The 18,942-nt window shown below is 54.6% G+C and overlaps 2 protein-coding genes across 2 annotated transcripts; one reads left to right on the top strand and one right to left on the bottom strand.

Annotated features, from left to right (window-relative positions):
• Window positions 1–3,310: 3,310 nt before the first annotated feature.
• PDAP1 (PDGFA associated protein 1) lies at window positions 3,311–9,829 on the top strand. The gene is made up of 6 exons (XM_010570594.1): window positions 3,311–3,314; window positions 3,804–3,895; window positions 5,819–5,926; window positions 6,333–6,454; window positions 7,340–7,491; window positions 8,209–9,829. Exons 1-6 carry the CDS (start codon window positions 3,311–3,313, stop codon window positions 8,265–8,267), a joined length of 537 nt encoding a protein of 178 aa, XP_010568896.1. The 3' UTR covers window positions 8,268–9,829.
• A 1,276-nt stretch (window positions 9,830–11,105) lies between these two features.
• ARPC1B (actin related protein 2/3 complex, subunit 1B, 41kDa) lies at window positions 11,106–18,551 on the bottom strand. Its single transcript, XM_010570336.1, has 10 exons — window positions 18,278–18,551; window positions 15,726–15,799; window positions 14,859–14,963; window positions 14,050–14,272; window positions 13,565–13,672; window positions 13,004–13,210; window positions 12,669–12,744; window positions 12,389–12,585; window positions 11,858–11,948; window positions 11,106–11,391 (listed from the first exon to the last, which is right to left on the bottom strand). Exons 2-10 carry the CDS (start codon window positions 15,787–15,789, stop codon window positions 11,353–11,355), a joined length of 1,110 nt encoding a protein of 369 aa, XP_010568638.1. The 5' UTR covers window positions 15,790–15,799; window positions 18,278–18,551; the 3' UTR covers window positions 11,106–11,352.
• Window positions 18,552–18,942: the final 391 nt, after the last annotated feature.

Below are 18,942 nucleotides of genomic sequence, written 5' to 3'. Positions count from 1 at the left end.
GGGGGGGGGCAGGGCTCGTCCTTCCCCCCCATCTCGGCTGTGGAGGTGCTGGGGCGGCGGGGGGGCAGGTCTCATTTCCTCGGGTCTCAAGGGACGTCTCTTTCCCCGCTCTCCCCGGGCTTGGGGAGCTCAAGGGGGGGGGGTGTCTTTTTCCCCCCCCCTTATCGGCCGCGGAGGGTCTTGGCCTCGGGGGGAGGGCTCGGTTTCTTCCCCCAGCTCGCTTCTGGAGGCCTTCGGTCCCCTTCCCTCCCCTCCTTCGAAGAGATGGCAGATTCTCCACGTTTCTCAGAGCTGGGGGGCCGATTCTGTGCCCCCTTCCTTCCCCCCCCAACAAGTGCTATGAAATCTCAACAGCCCCTTGGGGTGTCCGGCCCGTGGGGTGCCAGGTTCCCCAGTGGGACCGGGAGCGGGCTGGGCCCCATGTGCTCCCCGCTGGGCTGGAAACTGCAGCCGGTTCTCTCGGGTCAGGGCTTGGGGCACACAGATGCCCGGGGAGGGGAGTTTACAGCTACACTGGGGATCCCGGGGGATTCTCCTGGGGAGCACAGGCGGTGTGTGGTGGCCGACGGCCTTCCCGTCCCGGTGGTGGAGGTCTTTGGGGCAGGGTATGGGGAATCCGAGCAGCTGGGCAGAGGGTCCAGCCCTGAGGATCACCGTGGGGGGGATGTGGAGGTGGTCTTGGGTTCAGGGGCTCCAAACGTGGCTCCTTTCATGTGGCTCCGGCAGCTCTGCATCTGGGTGTTATGGAGCGGGTACCGACTTGCTTGTGTGATTAAGGAGAGGTAATGAGGGACTGACAGGCTGTCAGGGCTGAGCTGGATCCACCCAGAACCTTCTCCAGATGCACCATCTGCATAATTGGCTCTTGTGCGAGCGTCTGTGCAACCCCAGTCATGTACATTAATGTAAACCAGCCTTCGTCATTCATCTTCTCTGTAGTTTGCTCCAATTTATTTCATCAGCATTTCCCAAGCTTTAGTACCAAATCTGCTTCCCTGTTTAGATTTTCTTTAAGCACTTTATTTTGTGTCCATTTGCACAATGTTAGTAGATAGGGCTGAAGCTTTCACGTATTTTTTTTGTGACGGCAAAGAACTGTGGTGAGTTATAAGCCCGGTTGCCATATTTAAATACCCCGTAACTCAGGATTTCCTGCTCTGTATTGCATTGTAGTTTTAAATGTTTGTTTCAAACCTTTTGCTTCTTGGGAAAAGAGGGATCTTTGCTCACCTACCCCCCAGGTCAGTAGGAGTTATTGTATTGTGAGCAGAAGAGTGGATTTTTGCACTTGCTGTTTAATATAAGATGGAGGGGAGGGTTAACCAGCCAATAATAAATTTTCTTACAGGATTATTTTTTTAATACCTTGATTTAAAAAAAAAAAGTGATTCTTTCACTATTCCTCCATTCTCTTTGATTTAAATTCCTTAATTATGCTGTTTAAAGCTGAAGACAAATGTATTTGAAAGTGTGCCTGCCTTAGGCAACAGTGGTCTTTACTGCAGGTGAAATCTGCAGGTGATTATATTTTAAAAGTGCTTCACAGAGGAGGACAAGAATCATTATCCCTATTTTACAGATGGGAAAACTGAGGCACAGAGCTGAAGTCAGTTGTGCAGCGTGATGTGGTAGGTCAGTGGCAGATGTAGGACGGGCACTCCGCTTGTCTGACCTGCAGTTTGATCTCCCTGTGAAGAGCAGAGCCCCATCCCTGCCCCGTGCTGAGCTCCCCACAGTCCCTCCAGCTGCTGAGCTGGTGGCACTGCTGCTCCCGCTCAAAAGGGGCCTTACTTCTCTGTGTGCAGACTCAAATATAAATGAGCTTGATTCGCTCTTCCATTTGCTTCTTTTTAGGCATTTAATGTAAGATAATTCCTCTTGAGCTGCTTTCCCCTCTTTATTACTGCTGTTTATTTGCAGTAATAAGGCTTTTGTGTTCTTCAGTTCCGAGCCCAGTGTAAAATTCTGAGCCCAGCTGGACAAAAAGGCTGCCTGGCATCAGCTAAGCTTGTAGCACAGCGTTGGTTTGGTTTATTTAGGTTTCCTTGCTGTTACGTAGTGTGCCAAAGATACTACTGTTGTTCCATTTAGAGTGATGTCATTTGCTGGGCAGTGAGGTAATGTCTCCTGGGCTAGAGCGTTCCTGTGGCAGATTTGTTCCCAGAGGGGGTCAGTATTGCCACGTGGGATGGTTGGGAACAGACAAACAGAAAACACACTGTCTTTGGGTGCAGCAAAGCTTTTGGTTGCGCTTATGGTTTGAATGCCCACAAGCTTCCACAGCTGAGCTCAGAGAGAAGAATCTGGTCTCTGCGCTTCCCCATTTCATGTGAGAAAAACACCTCAGGAGTCTCTGTAACGCTTCACAGTGGGGTTTTTGAGATAATTTATTCCACAGCTCAGCTTTTACTGTGCTAAAACTTATGAGAGTTTGTCTCTGCTGAGGCAGGAAGACTGGTCAGAAAACATTGAATTTGTAAAGGTCGCAGCCCAGAGAGGCTGCCTGTGCTGGCGCTCCCTCTCCCTCCAAGTCTAACAGTGCAGCCAGGTGTGGCCGTGGCACAGGGGTACAGTAGTGACAGATCTCCCACGCATCCTGCACAGTCCCGAGGAAGGAGGGACGATCCCCTCAGCCCTCTCTGCCACCGTAAGGTTTCTGTTGTCCTCGGCAGGTGAAGCAGGGAGGGTGAGAGAGGACGTGAGGATTTCCTGCTCCTTCCATCGGACTTCAAAGACTCCTGCAGTAGCAGAGAGCTCCCTTGCCTGAGCTGTTTGCTTTTTGTCAATCTCACGTAGCAGTTGTACCTTGAGCTACCTAGCTCAAGGCTAGAGACTGACTCTATTCAGCTTGCTTTCCAGCAGTTCTTTGAGCTGGAAGAACATAAACAGAGCAGTCACTTGCAGGAAGCATTAATGGCTTCAGCAACTCATTAATGAACAGAATTTTAAACTTGAGAGGAGATCTTAACCAGGCAGCCCAGCCAGCTAAGCTGATTCTCTTCCTGGTTCCTAGAGCTTGTTTTTATTTTTCCTTATAAAGCAGTAAAACATGGAGGCTCCTTTTAGTAGTTCTTCAGCTCTCATTATAATTCCCAAAGCTTTTGTCCAATTAGCTTCCTATTTTCTCTTGGCACAGCCTTAGTGTAGGGGAGGGGTTAAGGAGGCAAGCTTGTTGGAGAGTTGGTTGTGACCGCGGCTGCTGCAGGAACATGCTGTGATTCCTTCTGCGCAGGAAACGCAGAGAGCGGCTGTGGGACTGAGCAGCCCTTGCCAGGCCGGGAAGTGAATCAGAGAGGCCACAAGCGTAGGCATGGGTGGGCAAGGAAGGGTGGCGTCACCGAGAGCTGAGGGAGCACTTGGAAGCTTGATGCCTCATAACTGGTGTCATGGCTCTGCGATGGTTGAGGGATGGGGGTTCCCCCTTTGGGGAGCACCTTCCTGGCTCCCTCTCTGTAGGACAAACCTGTGCTTCATTTGGAAAACACTGTACAGCTGATAGGCTGTTCTCCATTCTGGTGTCTCCAAAACCAGCCCAAGGGGAAAGAAAGAACTGACTCTCCAAGTATCTTTCTATGGATCAATAATCCCAATTTTCTATGTAACCTACCCAAAATTTTTGGAGTGTTTCACTGAGACTGGCAAGTTCAATGTGCCCTTTTTTCATCGTTGTTTCGATCCTATCAGAGGAGCTATTTTGGTTTGTCCTGTCTGCACTGAAAATCCAGAGAGAGTGCTGCAGGAGGAGTAGACCTTTCTGGAAGCTTATCACTAAACCATTTATGGATTTTATTTTTTTTGTACAGGTAGAAAAGGAGGCCACAAAGGCCGAGCAAGACAGTACACAAGTCCTGAAGAGATTGATGCCCAGCTCCAAGCAGAAAAGCAAAAGGCAAGGGTATGTGTTTGCCTATGTTACGTGCTTACTGTCGTAGGTTATGGCTTGTACAGCATGCTTAACTTGCAGTTCATGAGAAATGGCAGCTTAGTCAAGTGTTTCAGGTCATTCCGTCAGTGGTCACAATGTGAATTCTGAATATCTCTGTCTGGGGAGACTACAAGGTGTGATCCAGTCTGGTTCCTCGCAGAAGTGAGGCCAGGTAGACCATCCAGTTCACAATTTGAAGGTTAAAGGATAGGGAACGTGATTACACAGCAGCTGTAGACATCTTTTCCCCCTGTATTTCATCATTCTAGTCTCCAGTGTCAGCTATTTTTTTTTTATTTGTGCTCTGAAGCTTGGCTGTGGAGAAAAAGGGCTCATGTCTTCACGTCTTATTGTATACTGAAATTATTATATTTGCCCTCTTTCTCTTCAGACTTCAAAGACCGAACTCCTTTTACTTCTTCCTGTACACATGATTTTCTTGTTTGCCTCTGACTTGTAGGGAGAGATAACAGTCCTTTTTTGGGCGTGTTCCTGTGCCCCAACATAGGATTATAATGGCTCCCCCCACTTCTACAACTACCTGACTGGTGTTAGAAAAGGCATGGCTAGTTTTTGCAGTACTTGCTCTCTTGTATTCCCAAATTATCACAGCTACGATGGCACTCTCACTGCTATTTTTCTATGACTTTCTGAAAGTGCTGCGTAAGCCTAAATACACTATTCCAGCTGAAGCTTCACAGCACTGTCTACAGTAGGATAATTATACCCCATATAGGAAATACTGATGAATACCTCTGAGAAGGTGACTCTTTCAAGCAGTTATGAGCCATATTGTTGACTCCTTTTTAATGTTTTGACCAGCTGTAACTGAAGATGATTGTGTGGTTTGCTGCTTAGCCACATATTCCGACTTTGTGTTGGATTTATTCTTCCGAAGTATAACTCCTCAGTTTGTTTTCTGATTCCACCTTCTTGGTATCATGCCATCTTTCCAAATTCTGAAACCACTTATGGGTCTGATCCTGTTTTCCAAAATGATTCCAACTCCTACCAGTGCGATGTCATTCACAAACTTTACTTCCAAGTTGTTAATAAAATACCAACTGGAAATGGAACAGAACAAGCAGGGACCCCACTTGAAATGTCTGTCTTGTTTCAAAACAAACCAAAGAACTGCTCTTTGAGAAGGATTTCTTTTTTTGTTCTTTTGTGATAATCCATACCACATAGTGATGGTTACATCTAATGCTACTTTGTTAGGGAAAGCTTAAAAAAAAAAAACCCAAACAATGAACAAAATTACTCCTCTTACTGCCCATAGCTCATACACTTTGCCAGTTGCTGTGATGTGGGATATTTGGCAATGGGAAAGCAAGCTGTGCACACCCATGTTGGTTCTTATCTTCTAATGATTTACAAATTAATTCCTAGACTTCAGACTGGTAAAAGCTTTACTAAGAAGTTTGTAATTTCTTGGATAATAGTGTTCTGGTTGATGGTTGTCAATTTGCTCTTCTCTAGGTTTTTTTTTATCTAGATCTAGGATGGGATCCAGGTCTACGCTACATCTGTGTAGTTTCCAGTCTCTGAGATATTGTGCACGGGAAACCCAGGCCAAAATATCTCCTGGAGATCTTTCATTTGGGGAAAGTAAAGTGCTAGTTCTGTCTTTTACAGTCGTGTTCCTGGCCCATTACAGAGAGAGAACAGCAGAGTTGTTTAGAGGTGATCCGCTGGGGCACGTGATGCATGCTTATGTGTTGAGAATGAGCTCCTGTTTTGTAACAGCCAGGCATCCTTGGTGTCAGAAGGGCCACGTCAGGAACACCACTGCTCTTAGAGTTCGCTCTAAAATTATCTCGTTTAAGAGTCACTGTTGGATTTGGGATTTTTATTGACATGCCTTTTCTCTCATTTCCTGTGATTTTGTAGGAAGAAGAGGAGCAAGAAGAAGGAGGTGAAGGAGCAACAGGGGACCCCAAAAAGGAGAAGAAGTCTTTAGATTCAGATGAGAGTGATGAAGATGATGAGGATTATCAGGTACTGTCATTCTCAGGGCACTTAATGCATTTGCACTACCTGGATTCTTGGGGCAGGAGAGAGATGCACACCCTTGACTCCGGAGTTCTCTTTTGAGAGCTACCTATAGTAAATTTTTTATGGAAGACCTATTTTTAGAAGCCCAGAAAACCTTACTTGACAACATTTTGTCCTCAGAATGAAAACTCGGGTATTTTTATAAGTGAAATGCAAAGGCAAGATTTCAAAAAAGGCTGAAGATGCCTGGTGGTATAAATCTTGGTTCGTAAATGGGTTTGCTGTCTGGTAGTAAAAACATCTTGACTTCTGCCTTTGCGGTGTGTTGCAGTGTATTTGATGAGCTCTGATACAACACAATGTTGGGTTGAGAGAGCTTCTTAACCTTCCTCTTGTCCTTGAACCTTAGCAAAAGCGCAAAGGAGTGGAAGGGTTGATAGACATAGAGAATCCCAATCGTGTAATTCAGACAACCAAAAAAGTAACTCAACTGGACCTGGATGGACCTAAGGAACTCTCGCGACGAGAGCGGTGAGTCTTTCCTGCTGCCTTGGCAGGAGTTAGTGTGTTCCTGGCATTTCATCCTTGCTGGTGGCAGCAGCTTAATGCGGGGAGGTTTTTCCCTGGTGTGTATGCGTTCGGAAGCCCTTTAAGTATGTTGCTGTCTAAAGCAGACACTGAACAGCAGCAAACTGGGGTGCAAAATGTCTTTCCTTACAAACTTCACAGAAGTTGTCTATCCTCTGGGAGTAGCTATGGCCATCCTGGAGCCAGGCAGCTTGGCCAGGTGCGCTAAGAGAATGAAGTTTGTTGCTGTGGAGTGGATGTAGGCCATTCATTTCCTGAAGTTTTGTGCCAAAAATCAGACATAACTAAAATCCATTAACCAGAGGTCACCTTGGGGGCTGCTTTAATCTTGCTACAGGAGGTGCCCCAGTGACAGGTAGCAGTTTCCCAGATTGCAGGCGTCATGGTGAAAGCTTTGTCTGAGCAGATGAATAAGATGAGAACCAAAGTTTAATCTTCTAGTCTCATTTAGCAATGGAGAGTTTCAGAGTGAAAGATTTAAGCTCACTTATTTGGGATAGATTGCTTCAGCAGAAGTACACCTTTGAGGGTATGGCTCGGAAAAACATGTCATGGTGCTGTGCAGTCGGGCTAATTCATTTGACCTCATTGTGTGTCAATATCCTTATTTAGCCGAATGAAGGTGGAAATAATCTCTCTCATCATCTGTGTTCAGACCCTGCAATAGATATAACCTGTGCTTGAAAACTGGTGACAGGGCCCCCCAGTCTCTGTGGGCAATCCATCTCTGTCTTCACCATCCTTCCCAGTCAGAAAGCTTCCCCCTCTCTGCCTGTACCTGTGTGCTTCCTTGGATACTCTGGTGACTGATGTGTTTCACTCAAACAGAGAGGAAATAGAGAAACAAAAGGCAAAAGAAAGATACATGAAAATGCACCTAGCTGGCAAAACAGAACAAGCGAAGGCAGATCTCGCCCGACTAGCCATCATTCGGAAGCAAAGGGAAGAAGCTGCCAGAAAGAAAGAAGAAGAAAGAAAAGGTTAGAGAGTAATTAATCATATCCTCTTACTTCTCTTTGCAATGGCTGTACTGCCAAGAGGCATGATTTCTCATATCACACATAGTAATCCCTCACCTCCTGAGATTGCGTGGTGTTGCTGAGTGTCATCACAATTCCTCTCATCACAACCAGGTTCAGCTGTTTCATTCTTACAAAGTCCTTGCTTTATAAAGCTCTAGGGCATCTGAACAGGCAGCAGGAAAAGAGAGAAGGGAATTGCCTTTGATAACCATGTTGTCCTCACCCTCCCAGGCAATGCTTGCTCTAGTTTGGGGGTTTAGCGGGTTCCTTGTGCTGGGTATGATCTATCTGCTTTGCATGCTGGGGATCCAAACTGCCCAGGGCATTTGCAGCACTCCTCCCCTGCCTGGATGTTCTCTTCGGCTCTGATAGATGTGAAGCAGAAGTCTGATGAGTGTGTCTTCTCAGTGGCTTCCACTGAGGAGCTTGTGCATCAGCATCAGGGTAATTTGTGGACTCTTGAAGAGAGGCCAAGGATAGAAGGGAACATGCAAGGGGGGCTGCTCCTCTTAACTCTGGAGGGGAGCTACCAGGGATTGGCAGGGCGGGTTGGATTTTTTCCCGTTACCTCACTGTACATGGCTAGTGGGATTCAGTCTCTGGGGCTTTCAAGCCACCACCAGTCCCTGATATATGCTGTGAAATGACGACACCTCTGTTCTTTTCCTCCCCCAGCAAAAGATGAAGCGGCCATGGCAGGTAAAAGACTGCAGTCACTATCCCTTAACAAGTAAGCACAGGACATGCAAGAGGAGGAAACTCCAGGGAACTGTGCCTGGTGCCTGCCAGGAACTCTGTCGTGTTGCATACCATAGATGCCACGTAGGGTGTACTGCGGCATCGAAGTCACCTTCACCTCCAAGAGACACTGACGATGTGTTTGTCCTCATCCTGGCACAGATTTCCATTTGGGGTTAGGGGCAGCTGCTATCTTCGGTGCAGAACTGTGCTGAACAGCAATTCTCTGTAACAGTTTGGAAACCTGAATGTTTTTGCTGATTTTAGGATTCAGAACTCATAGACGGGGCGGGAGGGAGCTGTGCGGGAGGGGAGCTGCTTCAAATATTAGATTGCAAGAAAATAGATTGTGGGGTCATTGTGGGGTGGGGCATGGGGTGGGGAATTTTGACTTGCTAGTGAAAGCCCAAAGGATAATGTATCTGAGGAATCCTTTTTGGGCAAATGGCCCATCAAATTTTGCTGCAGGGTGTTGCAGTATAAGCTGGGAGCCTGACTTCATGGACATCTGGAGTGCCGTTTCTTCCCGGTTTCATCCCTCCTTTCTTGCAGCCAGTCTCCCCTTTTCCCTCCTCTTCATTTTTTTTTTTTCTTCTCCTTATTAGGGATAGTGCCAGTTTTTAACCACATCATCCTTTGTTTAAAGGAAAAAAAACAAACAACATTAATTGTATCAGACCCAGATGGAAAAAAACTTGATAAAGTTTAAAAAACGACAACAACAGAACTTGTATATTTGGCTGATTAAAATGTAAGTTATCATAACTGCTCTGTCCTCGTCTTGTGTGTGTGTAAACGAACACAAGTGTACAGGCTGCTGCTGAGATGCAAGGTGCAGTAGCAGTCCGGTGGTGTGGTGACTTCTGCATCTGCTGCTTTGCTGGTCTGTGTTGTTTGTGGTGTGGAGTTTGGCTTGAGGTTCAGGAGCTCCATCAGCAGATGCAGCCTGAAGGTGAAAAGCTTTTCCTGCTGTCTCTGATGGACTGTCTTGCACAATCTGATTACCACAGTGGAGATAACGGTTACCCTCAGGCTGCTGTCGGACCTCGTTGCTGTGTCAGAAGGCCGGTCCCCGAACTGTCACCCCTGTCAGATGTCCTGTCTCACAGTGTAGGGCTGCTGGAGCAGGAGATGCTCTAACCCGCTGCGCCCCAGGAGGTCCAGGGTGTCCTGCTGTCAGCCTGTGCCAGGGACACCAGCACTTCCCAGACTTGCTTACCAAAGGCTGGAGGAGATTCAGCCCCAGAGCTGAGACGAGAGCGCTCTCGGCGTCGCTAGCAGAGAGGTTACGGTCGTAGAGGTGCAGGGTGACAGAACAAATCACATTTGTGTAATCCTCTCCATGCCTGGCTGTGGGGGCTCCGGCTCATATGAGGGTGTGCCAGGGTGGTGTGCTACAGGGCATGTCGCTGTGAGCTGCCTGCCCAAACCGTGGTGAGGAACTTGCTTTCCTGGTGCGGGAAGGCCGGGTCATCTCTGCACATGGGTGAAAGTGTAACCCCTAGGGCTGTTCCGCCAGCCTGTGGTTTTGTGCCCCAAAGCATGATCTGAGATGAGAAATATCTTCAGGGAGCTACACGAGATGAGTGGTACCAGGAGAGGTGCCCTTGCTGTCAGCTCCAAGAGGGAAGAACTGATCGGTGGGGACAGAACTGACATGGAAAGTTTGGGGGGTCCTTGCAGCACAGGGAGGCGGATGGAGCAGCGTGGTGGGAGGCAGCAGGCTGATGCCTGGGACGGAGCAGGGCAGGAGCCACAGGTAGAGGGGGAGAGGGATGGGGCTTGTTGACACGGGGTGAACACGCAGAAGTGGATGGAAAAATCTTTTCCTAGTAGAACGCACCTCCAGCTAACTAATGGCTGGGCCAGAACCCAAATGTCACCATCCCTCTCTGCCAGCCAGCACTCCCTTCCCAGGCCATGGTCAATGTAAGGGCTGGTCTGCTTTGAGGGGCACCACCAGGATCGGGGTTTAACCCGAGCTGTCACAGCGAGGTCTGATCCCCGGAGGAGTAACCACATTGCACTGCACAGGTTCCTTTTCCTTTTGGTGACAAATGTAGGATTTCCTCTGCAGAGACGCTCATTTTAAGACACGGCAACACTGGAGGAGTGGCTGGGCATCTTGCCTGCCCTAACACACCTGCCTGGGTACTGGTTCTTCTTCTGCCTTTGCCAAAGCCCTTACCAGGCACTTCATCATGATTTCATACCCTCTGAAATGTGTGACCCTGCCCGTTGTTTACCACACGCAATTAAACCCTGCTCTGAAATGTAGAAAGATTTATCCGCTTTCTTACAGCTTCTTCAAAGGCTCCTCGGCACTCCTGGGAGCAGCTTTGTCCTTTGTGAGATGGGACTGCTCGTAGCCTGAGTTAGAAATGAGGAAGGTCGAAGTTGGAGGTGCTCTGATCAAAATGACCTGGCAGCCTGCGATAACAGGCTGGAAAGCGGCAGGATTGGTTTGGCAGCCCAAGGTTTCCGAGCTGGCTCCCAGGGTGTGGAATTGCACACCTGACGGGACTTGACCGGGGTCCAGGAGGAGCTTGGTGCCTGGAGCAATGTGGGAAACCTGCGCTGCCATGCCACCTCCATCCTCGCCCCTACCTTCTCTCTAGTACCGATCCTGTTTTGAAATTGTGCTGAAACAGGGAACGGGGAGGTGACGTTCCCCTTATCCCCACGGTCCTGATTCATCCTCAGATCTGGCAGTAGAATGGACCCATGGTGAGATGCAGCACAGCAGCCTTGATGTGCTCTAGTCACACGCATGTTCGCCTTGAACTTGTTTTAAAAAAAGCAAAAAAAAATCATTGGCGTTATACAGGAAAATCCTTACTTTATTCTTGATTTCTTTAAGCGATGTATGACCAGCATCGGGTAGGATGGTAACAAAAATAGTAAAAAAAAAACCTGTTTTCTTTGTCTGAGAGCAGCCGCCGGGGCTGGCTGGCAGCTGAGGAAGCGTGCTGGTGGCACCGTGGCCGGCTCGCGTGGCACAGGGGCTCGCGGGGGAAAGCAGGCAGGCGCAGCGTAGCAGGGGTGGGCTGGCAGCCGGGACACCATTCCCGGATGGCTCCTTCATTTGATCTTGAGATCCTTCAGCGCTGACTCCAGGCTCTAAAAATGAACCAGGAGGTCATTAGTCACCAGCTTTTTGTTTTCCAAGGCAACTGGAGGTGGTTGGGGAGTTGAAAGCAGGGGGGGGAAGCTGTCCCCTGGGGTGCTAACCCATCCCCACGGGGAAGAGATCCCAACTTCCACTGGTTTTGGCTCATTTTTCAAGCCACGTGGGCAAACCTGAAGCCAGGAGAGGGTGCTGGATCCCTGCACAAGGCTAGCATCAACCCCCACTCTGATGGTGAGCTGTGAAAGTGCCACCCAGGGGTGTCCCCCACCCAACCCTGCATTAAAGGAGATCCCACCCAGGACTGTGGGACCCCCGTGGGCAGGATGGGCCCCACCACCACAGCAAAGAGCTATGCAGCAGCGGGGTGAGGGATTGCAATTAAAGCTGTGGCTAACGAGGGTTCAACGCTGGATGCTCCCAGCCTGGAGGGACCGTGGCACCGTGGGGATGCCTTACCTTGACATCCCAGATGCTCATGCCGCCGTCCATCCCCGTGGTGCAGAACTGCGAGCAGTTGGCCTTCCCACCTGCCAGCACCGAGATCTGGCTGCGGGGCACAAAGAGACGGCGGGGAGTCAGCCCCAGGTCCCTGCTGAGTCCTCAGGGCTTCCCGGTAGTCGGTGGGTGGGATTGGGGCTGGACCCCTTCATCTCCCCCATCCATGTATAGGGGTGCTCCGGGGCTGTCCCAGCTCCTGGGGTTGGACCTCGCTATCTCCTCCACCCATGTGCAGGGATGCTCTGGGGATACCCAGGGATGCTCCAAGGATGCTCTGGGGATGCTCCAGGCTGTCCCAGCTCCTAGGGCTGGACCCCTCCATCTCCCCCACCCACATGCAGGGATGCCCAGGGATGCTCCAGGGTTGTCCTAGCTCCCAGGCCAGACAGCAACACTGCCAGGGGATGCTTGGGGACCAGCACCCCCAGGCAGCCCCCAGGGTGACCCAGCCGAGCCTGTCCCTCCACCCACTCCCCCCCCAGTAAGCACCTGATACTGTTCTTGTGCAGGGTGTCCAGCGTGGCGTTGGCAGTGTCCGAGCTCGCTTTCTTGTCCAGGTTCTGGAAGCGCTCGCGGGCGGTGAGACCGCGCTGGGAGCTCTGCTTGGGGACATCCAGCTTCCCCCCGAAGGTCAGGGTGCCCTGGCTCTCCTCGTAGGTGAACAGCATCGGGTAGCAGTCGTGGCCCTGGGGAACCAGGTTGCTCTGCTTAGTACCCTTTTGCCAGCTCCCAGCACAGCTCCTGCCCCATGTCCCCAGCCCGGACTTACTGCGGCCACCAGGCTGTTTTCAGTGATGAAGGTGACGGCCAGGAGAGGCAGGGTCTCGGTGCACAGGGAGGCGACGCTGTGAGGGAGGGCAGGGTGTTAGCAGCGAGCCGAGCTTCAGCCTCTCCGTGCCGAGACTGGCGCAGCTCGTAACATGGGTGGAAGCCACAAGACTACCAGGAGAGGATGTGCCACCTCCTCCGTCCATGTTTGCTTGGCTCAACCCAAACCCAGATGTCTCCATCCCTGGGTCAGTTTTGGGGTCAACCCCCCCTGCCACGACAGTACGGCTGCCCCAGCCCCCCCACCAGCCCCTTCTTCTCCCCAGCCCTGCTTACGCCATCTTCTTGTTGGCATCGGCGAGGCAGAGGGTGCTGTCGTGGCTCACCCAGGCTACACGGGCGCCGCTGGCCGAGAAGCAGATGCTGTGCACCCACCCGCAGCTGCTGCTCGACTCGAACATCAGCTCCCCGAAGGGCATCTTGGAGCCCCACGGTGTGGGGCTGGGTCGCTCCTCCACCTCCTTGATGTAGGCTGAGAAGATCCTGGGAGGGGAGAGCCTTGCCATGAGTCCCTGGACACAGCACCATCCCTGCCCCTTTGCGTGCCTCAGTTTCCCTGCTAGAGCCCGTGGGGTGCCCTGCTGCCTCTCATGCCCTGCTGGGTGCTGTAACGCCGGGATGGTCCCCAGGGCACCCCCCAGCCCTCCCCATATCTCCCCTTTACCCCGTCCTTGGCTTCCAGCAGCACCCAGAGGGGTAAAGCCTGCCCCATGGGTGAGCCAGGGTGCTGAGCTACCCCACACACCTCCGTGCTGTGCCAGGGTGGGACCCCAAACCGTCCTTGGGACATCCCCCCACCTCAGGTCCTCCCAGGCATCCACCCCCGCTGCTCCTCACCGGCACTTGAAGTCGCAGGAGCCGGCGGCCAGGAGGACATTGTTGGGGTGCCAGTCGAGGCTGAGCACCGTCGAGCGGATGGGCTTCTTGATGTGCTTGCAAACCCACCTGCGCGGAGAGCGGTTGGCATTGGTGGGGGAGCATCACCACCCCTGGGAACCACCCTGGGCTTTCAGCGGGACCTAGCTGAGGGTGGTCAGGGCTCCAAGTGCCCCAGGAGCTGCCCTGGGCCACCATCCTGCAGTAGCAGCTTGGGCATGGGGACTAACTCCCTCCATCTCCCCATCTGTCTCCACCTCTTCCTCCAGCTCCTCTCTGCCTCACCTCCAACTCCTCTGGCCTCCTATCTCCCAGTCCACCTCCGCATCCATCCATCCATCCATCTCATCCATCCATCTATCCATCTCATCCATCCATCCATCTCTTCTCCATCTCCCCTCCATCTCCCCCAGGACAGACCCAGTGAGGCCATGGCAGACCCTCACCAGTCGTTCTCCTGCTCAAAGTAGCAGATGGAGATGAGTCGGGAGCCGCTGCCCACGGCGAACTTGTTCTCCTTGGGGGACCACTTGACACAGCGGGCGGCCCGGTTGATCCGCAGGATGACCAGGGTGGGTTTCCAGACGTTACCCTTCAGCGTCCAGACATAGGCGTTGCGGTCGGTCCCGCACGTCACCAGCCGGTTGCTCTCAGGGGCCCAGTCAATGCCTGGAAAGCAGAGAGGGGTGATGGTGGCCCAGGGAGCCACGGGGATGGGGATGGAGAGCTGGAGGCCATTTGAAGGCAGAGCTGTTCTGGGTGGTCTCTGCTCCAGAATCCCTCTTTGCCCTACTCCTGCATGGATCCCAAACCATCCCACCCCATCCCTTCCCATCCCTCTGACCCCAGAGCATTCCATCCCAACCCATCGCACCCCATTCCATCTATCTCATCCCACTTCATCCCTTCCCATCCCATCCCTCCCACCCCATCCCACCCCATCTCATCCCATCTCTTCCATCTATTCATCCCTTCCCATCCATCCATCCATCCCACTTGACCCCAACCCCATCCCATGCATCCCATCCCATATCATCCCTCCCTACCCCATCCCTCTCCATCTCTCCCATCCCATCCCACCCCTGGGTGCCTTCTGACATGTTGGATTCGGGCCAGGAGATGTAGACACAACCTGTTCCCCCTCCTCTACCCGCTGCACAATCCCCATCCAGACGCTGCCGGTGCCACCGAGTGGGGCTGGGACCGGCTCTGGGGCAGGACCATGTCCCCATCCCCTCCGTCAGCCAGGACTCACCCGTCACCTGCCCGTTGTGCTCCTTCAGCTCATGGACTTTGCTCCACTTGGCCCCATCCTTGCGGTAGATGTGGACCTCGTGGTTGTTGGGGCAGAGGGCGATCTCTGTGGGGCGAGAGCAGCAGGAGCAAAGCCCTCCCCTGGGTCATGGGCTCTGCTGGGAGGGGAGCGGGACCAGCCAGGGGTGACCTGCCCCTTCTTGTGTTCCATCTGCACAGTGGGGTCCCACCAAACCCCCCAGCCCCGGGCCCGTGCTGTCCCGAAGCTGGCCCTGCTCCTGCAAACTCCCCATGACCCAACAGCCCAGCGTCATCCCTGGCCCAGTGTGTGGTCCCATGGGGCTGGTGGGATGGAATGGGATGAGACAGGAGGGGATGGGATGGGATGGGATCAGATGGGATGGGATGGGATGGGATGGGATGGCTGCGGGTGCTCAGCTCCCATCCAACCCCATCCTGCTCTGCCTGCCCAGCACGCCAGCCACAGCAGAGAAAGCCCTTTTTGTTCTCTCCCACATCCCCTCCGCTGTGGCCGGGAAATGCCATCGGCCGTGAATCACCCGGCTCTGCTCTCCTCTCCTCTCCGTGCTTCGTCCGGCTGTGGTGCCTCAGGGCCGGACACTGTGCTGCCCCCCCGCCGCCCCCCCCGCACCAGGCTCTGCCCCGGCAGCAGGACCAGGGGGGAAATATCTGCTGTCCCAGGCCCAAAATCTGTCTGTGGCAGGACCTGCTTCCCCAAACCCAGCCCCAACCCAGCTCTGCCCCATCCGGGGGGGGCATCGCCTGCCGCGGGGATGTTCAGCCGGGACAGTCGGTACTTTGGGCCATGCCTGGGGATTTCGGAATGTGGTGCCCCGGCCATACTTACGGGTCCGGTCCTTGTTCCAGGCATGGCAGCTGATGGGTTCCAGCAGGAAGCTGTGGTAAGCCATGGCTTGCAGGCTGGGGACAGAGCGAGACCCCCCCGTGGCCATCAGGACATGCTGCTTTGGCCACGGGGACAAGCGCCCAGCAGGACCCCCAGCTCCCAGCCCCGCCGAGCGTTCCCTCCCACCGGGATCAGCCCCATGTTGCAGCCCACCGTGTCCCCCCCTCTGCCAGGGAAGGGTTTTCCCGGAGGATTTCCAAGCTCAGGGACTGCCCAAGCTCGGGGGGGTGAGAGAGGGTCCGGGCTGAGCTGGAGGAGACGCTCCCCATGCTGCTGCCCTGTGGCCGGACACCCCACACTGAGCATCCCATGGCTGGGTGCTAGATGGGTGCCCATGGCCAGATGCCCACAGATGGGTGCCCCATGGCCAGGCACCCCACAGCTGGGTGCTCCGTGGGTGTCCCATCACCAGATGAGAAGCAGGGACTGCTTGGGGACTTCCAAACCACGCCGTCATCCTGCCCCGGCTGGCTGGAGCTTGGTGGGCAGGAGCCAGCCGGGTACACAGGGACCCCGGTGCCGACACTGCCAGCCCCAAGTGCATCCTGGGGGTCCTGCCATGGGCAGCACCTCCTCCCTCTGGCTGCTCCCACCAGCCCCACAGGGCCCGATCTGTTTGCTCTTTCCCTAACTCATTTAGGAAGAGCCAAAGCCCCGTGGAGGCACGTCCATCCCATCCCATGCCATCCCATCCCATCCCAATCCATACGTGCTCAGCCCCAGCGAGCCGGTGACTAATCCCTTCCCCTGGCTGAGCTCCCACTGCTCCTGCCAGCACCCACCAACCGCTCCAGTCACCCACCGATGGCTCCGTGGGATGGAGCAGCTTCCTGCAAGCCCCCTCCAGGGTGCCACGGGACTGGGATCAGCGGCACAGCCCCTTGGCCATCCGGCCAAGGTAACGCACGGACTTAGGGAAACACCTCGCCAGGGTGTGACGGATGGGGATTACTCACAGTTTGCCTCTCAGCTATTTTGAGAACTCCCTGAACGCTGCCCGTTTTCTTTGGCAGCTAAAAAACGGTACGGGGGAAGGAAAAAAGTCCCTCCCAGCAAACCTCTGTCCCCGGGCTGGTGAAAAGAAAATCCATGGAGATGCACTGGGAGAAATCCCAACGCCAATGCACGGCACAATCCCTGCCGTCACGTAACCCACGGCCAAATCCCTGCCCAAACACCCGTCCCCGCCGGCCAAGGACATGGGCATGGCTGAGCAGGCAGCTGCCAACCCCAGCCCCACCGATCCCACTGGAGTTTAGCACGGGGTGACCCACGGGAGGGTACAAAGCCGCTGCCGCTCGGGCCACCACGCTGGGGAGATGAAGAAGCCGTCCCCCAGCCGCTGCAGTAAGAAGCGAGGGTTGCATGGCCGTTCGAGCTCCGATCGCTCCCTGCAGCGGTTTATGTTTCATTTCCCCAACCGCCAGTTTATGACCAGTTCCCTGCTGACGCCTCGTGGGCTGAGCTGTGCTCCCACCCGGGGTGGGGGAAGCCGTGGGGTGACCCACGGAGAGCTCAGCAGCCCCTTTCCCAGCCGGGAAGAGCATCGGAGGGGTCGTGGCTATCCCCCTGCTTGACAGGGATGCTCTCGAGAGTGGAAAAAGGGCATTTTCAGAAGGCCAGCCAGGGCGGGATCGGGACCCGATGTAGCTCCGTTATCTCCCCCGGCCAGCCCCGAGCAGTTCGGAAACATCCTTGGAGGAGATAACCAAACCTTGGCAGGAGCCGAGCGCTGGGGGCTCCTCCCGGTCCCAAGGAGAAAGCCACGTGCCAGAGGAGCTGGATTTTCGGTTTTGTCGAGCCTGACGGGGCGGCGGGAGGTGGGTTTGCACCCGCCAGTGCAGGGACACGATGGGGTCCCGCAGGACCCCCCATGAATAGCGTGGTCCTGCACCACCGAGCCCCCAGCACCCACCCATGGGAGCCCCTCTGCTCCCCACGGAGCCTGCAGGGTGTCCCCCCTCCGTCGTCCCACCAGCCGGGTCGGGGACACCCACCCTCAGTCCCCGACGTTGGTGTGGGGTACCCCGAGAGCCAGCCTGGTCCTGGGGGGGGACATCGCTGCCCCAGGGCAGATGGAGGGCAGCTCCCACCCTCCTCTTCATCGTGCTGGGTAAAATCCGAGGGGGTTGATGCCCCGGGGAGGAGAGGCAGGCAGATTACAGGCAGCTCTGGTTCTGCCTGCACCAACCCCCATGGGACCCCCGCTGGGGGACCCTTTCCAACACCCCGCAAGCTGCCGGGCCTCCGGCAAGAGAATAAAACTCAAACTTGCTGCCAAAGCTGGAAAAACAAACAAACAAAAAAGCCCCAAACGCTGCGACAGCAGAACCCACGAGTGGCGAGGCGTCGCCTGCACCCCCCTCGGACCCCAAAACAGCCCCGGCCGGGGGTTCCCTGCCTCCCCTCGAGGGGTGACGGCCACAGCCCCCCCCATGGGACAAAACCGAGCTCCTCGTCGGGCTGGCAGAGCTGCCTCCCCGGCTCCTTACCTTGCTGGGCAGCGCAGGCAGGGCAAGCAGGGCTAGTTCATGGACTCTGGGCAGTCGACACGAACGGCAGCCCCGGAGGGAGCGGTGGGAGCTGCTGGCTGCCCCGCCGAGGCAGTCCGACTTCCCTTTTCCTCTCCGAGAAATGCAACCACTTCCTTACGTGGGCGTTGGGGGAGCGCAAAGCAGCTCGGCGGCCGCCCTGCCCCTGCCTGCCTGTTTGCTTGCGAGCCAAGGCCTCTCCGCCATGGCCGCACGTGGACAAGCCACCAGTCCCGGGATGCTCCCGGCAACTCCCGCCGTCCGGTGGGATGCGGGCGACTCGTCCCGGGTGCGCCAAGGGAAGGATGCAGCCGGGAGAGCTGAAGGGAAGGATTCTCCCAATCCCCTCTCCCTCCGGCAGCGGGAGGGTTGGTCACCCCCAGGTCCCCGACGCGTTTCGGAAGGGGACGGATGCGGCCCGGAGGTCCTGCTTGCCCGCAGCAGGCGATAGCTGCGGTCGGAGCCCACCCGGGGCGAGACGTGCGTCGGCATCGCCTCCCACGGCCGGGGAGATTCGCAGCTCGGCAGGACCCCACGGCGCCCGGATCCGGCCGCTGCTGCCGGTTCCTGCATCCCACTGAGCCCAGTGGGACCCAAGCCCAGGCTGGCTGCGGCCACAGCTCTGC

The sequence above is a fragment of the Haliaeetus leucocephalus genome, unplaced genomic scaffold (genome assembly GCF_000737465.1).
Source record: "Haliaeetus leucocephalus isolate CR32 unplaced genomic scaffold, Haliaeetus_leucocephalus-4.0 Scaffold295, whole genome shotgun sequence".
NCBI lineage: Eukaryota > Metazoa > Chordata > Aves > Accipitriformes > Accipitridae > Haliaeetus > Haliaeetus leucocephalus.
The sequence above is the reverse complement of the archived record's forward strand: the minus strand, read 5'-3'. Positions and strand labels throughout refer to the sequence as shown.

Bases quoted from the DNA above. Each gene is read 5' to 3' on its own strand.
- PDAP1 (XM_010570594.1), top strand. The intron at 3,896-5,818 runs GTATGTGTTTGC...GTGATTTTGTAG, and splicing joins CAGAAAAGCAAAAGGCAAGG to GAAGAAGAGGAGCAAGAAGA. The intron at 5,927-6,332 runs GTACTGTCATTC...CTTGAACCTTAG, and splicing joins AAGATGATGAGGATTATCAG to CAAAAGCGCAAAGGAGTGGA.
- ARPC1B (XM_010570336.1), bottom strand. From the start codon at position 15,789: ATGGCTTACCACAGCTTCCTGCTGGAACCCATCAGCTGCCATGCCTGG. The intron at 12,745-13,003 runs GTAAGCAGGGCT...CCTCCCTCACAG, and splicing joins GATGCCAACAAGAAGATGGC to CGTCGCCTCCCTGTGCACCG. The intron at 11,392-11,857 runs GTAAGGCATCCC...GTTCATTTTTAG, and splicing joins TGAGCATCTGGGATGTCAAG to AGCCTGGAGTCAGCGCTGAA.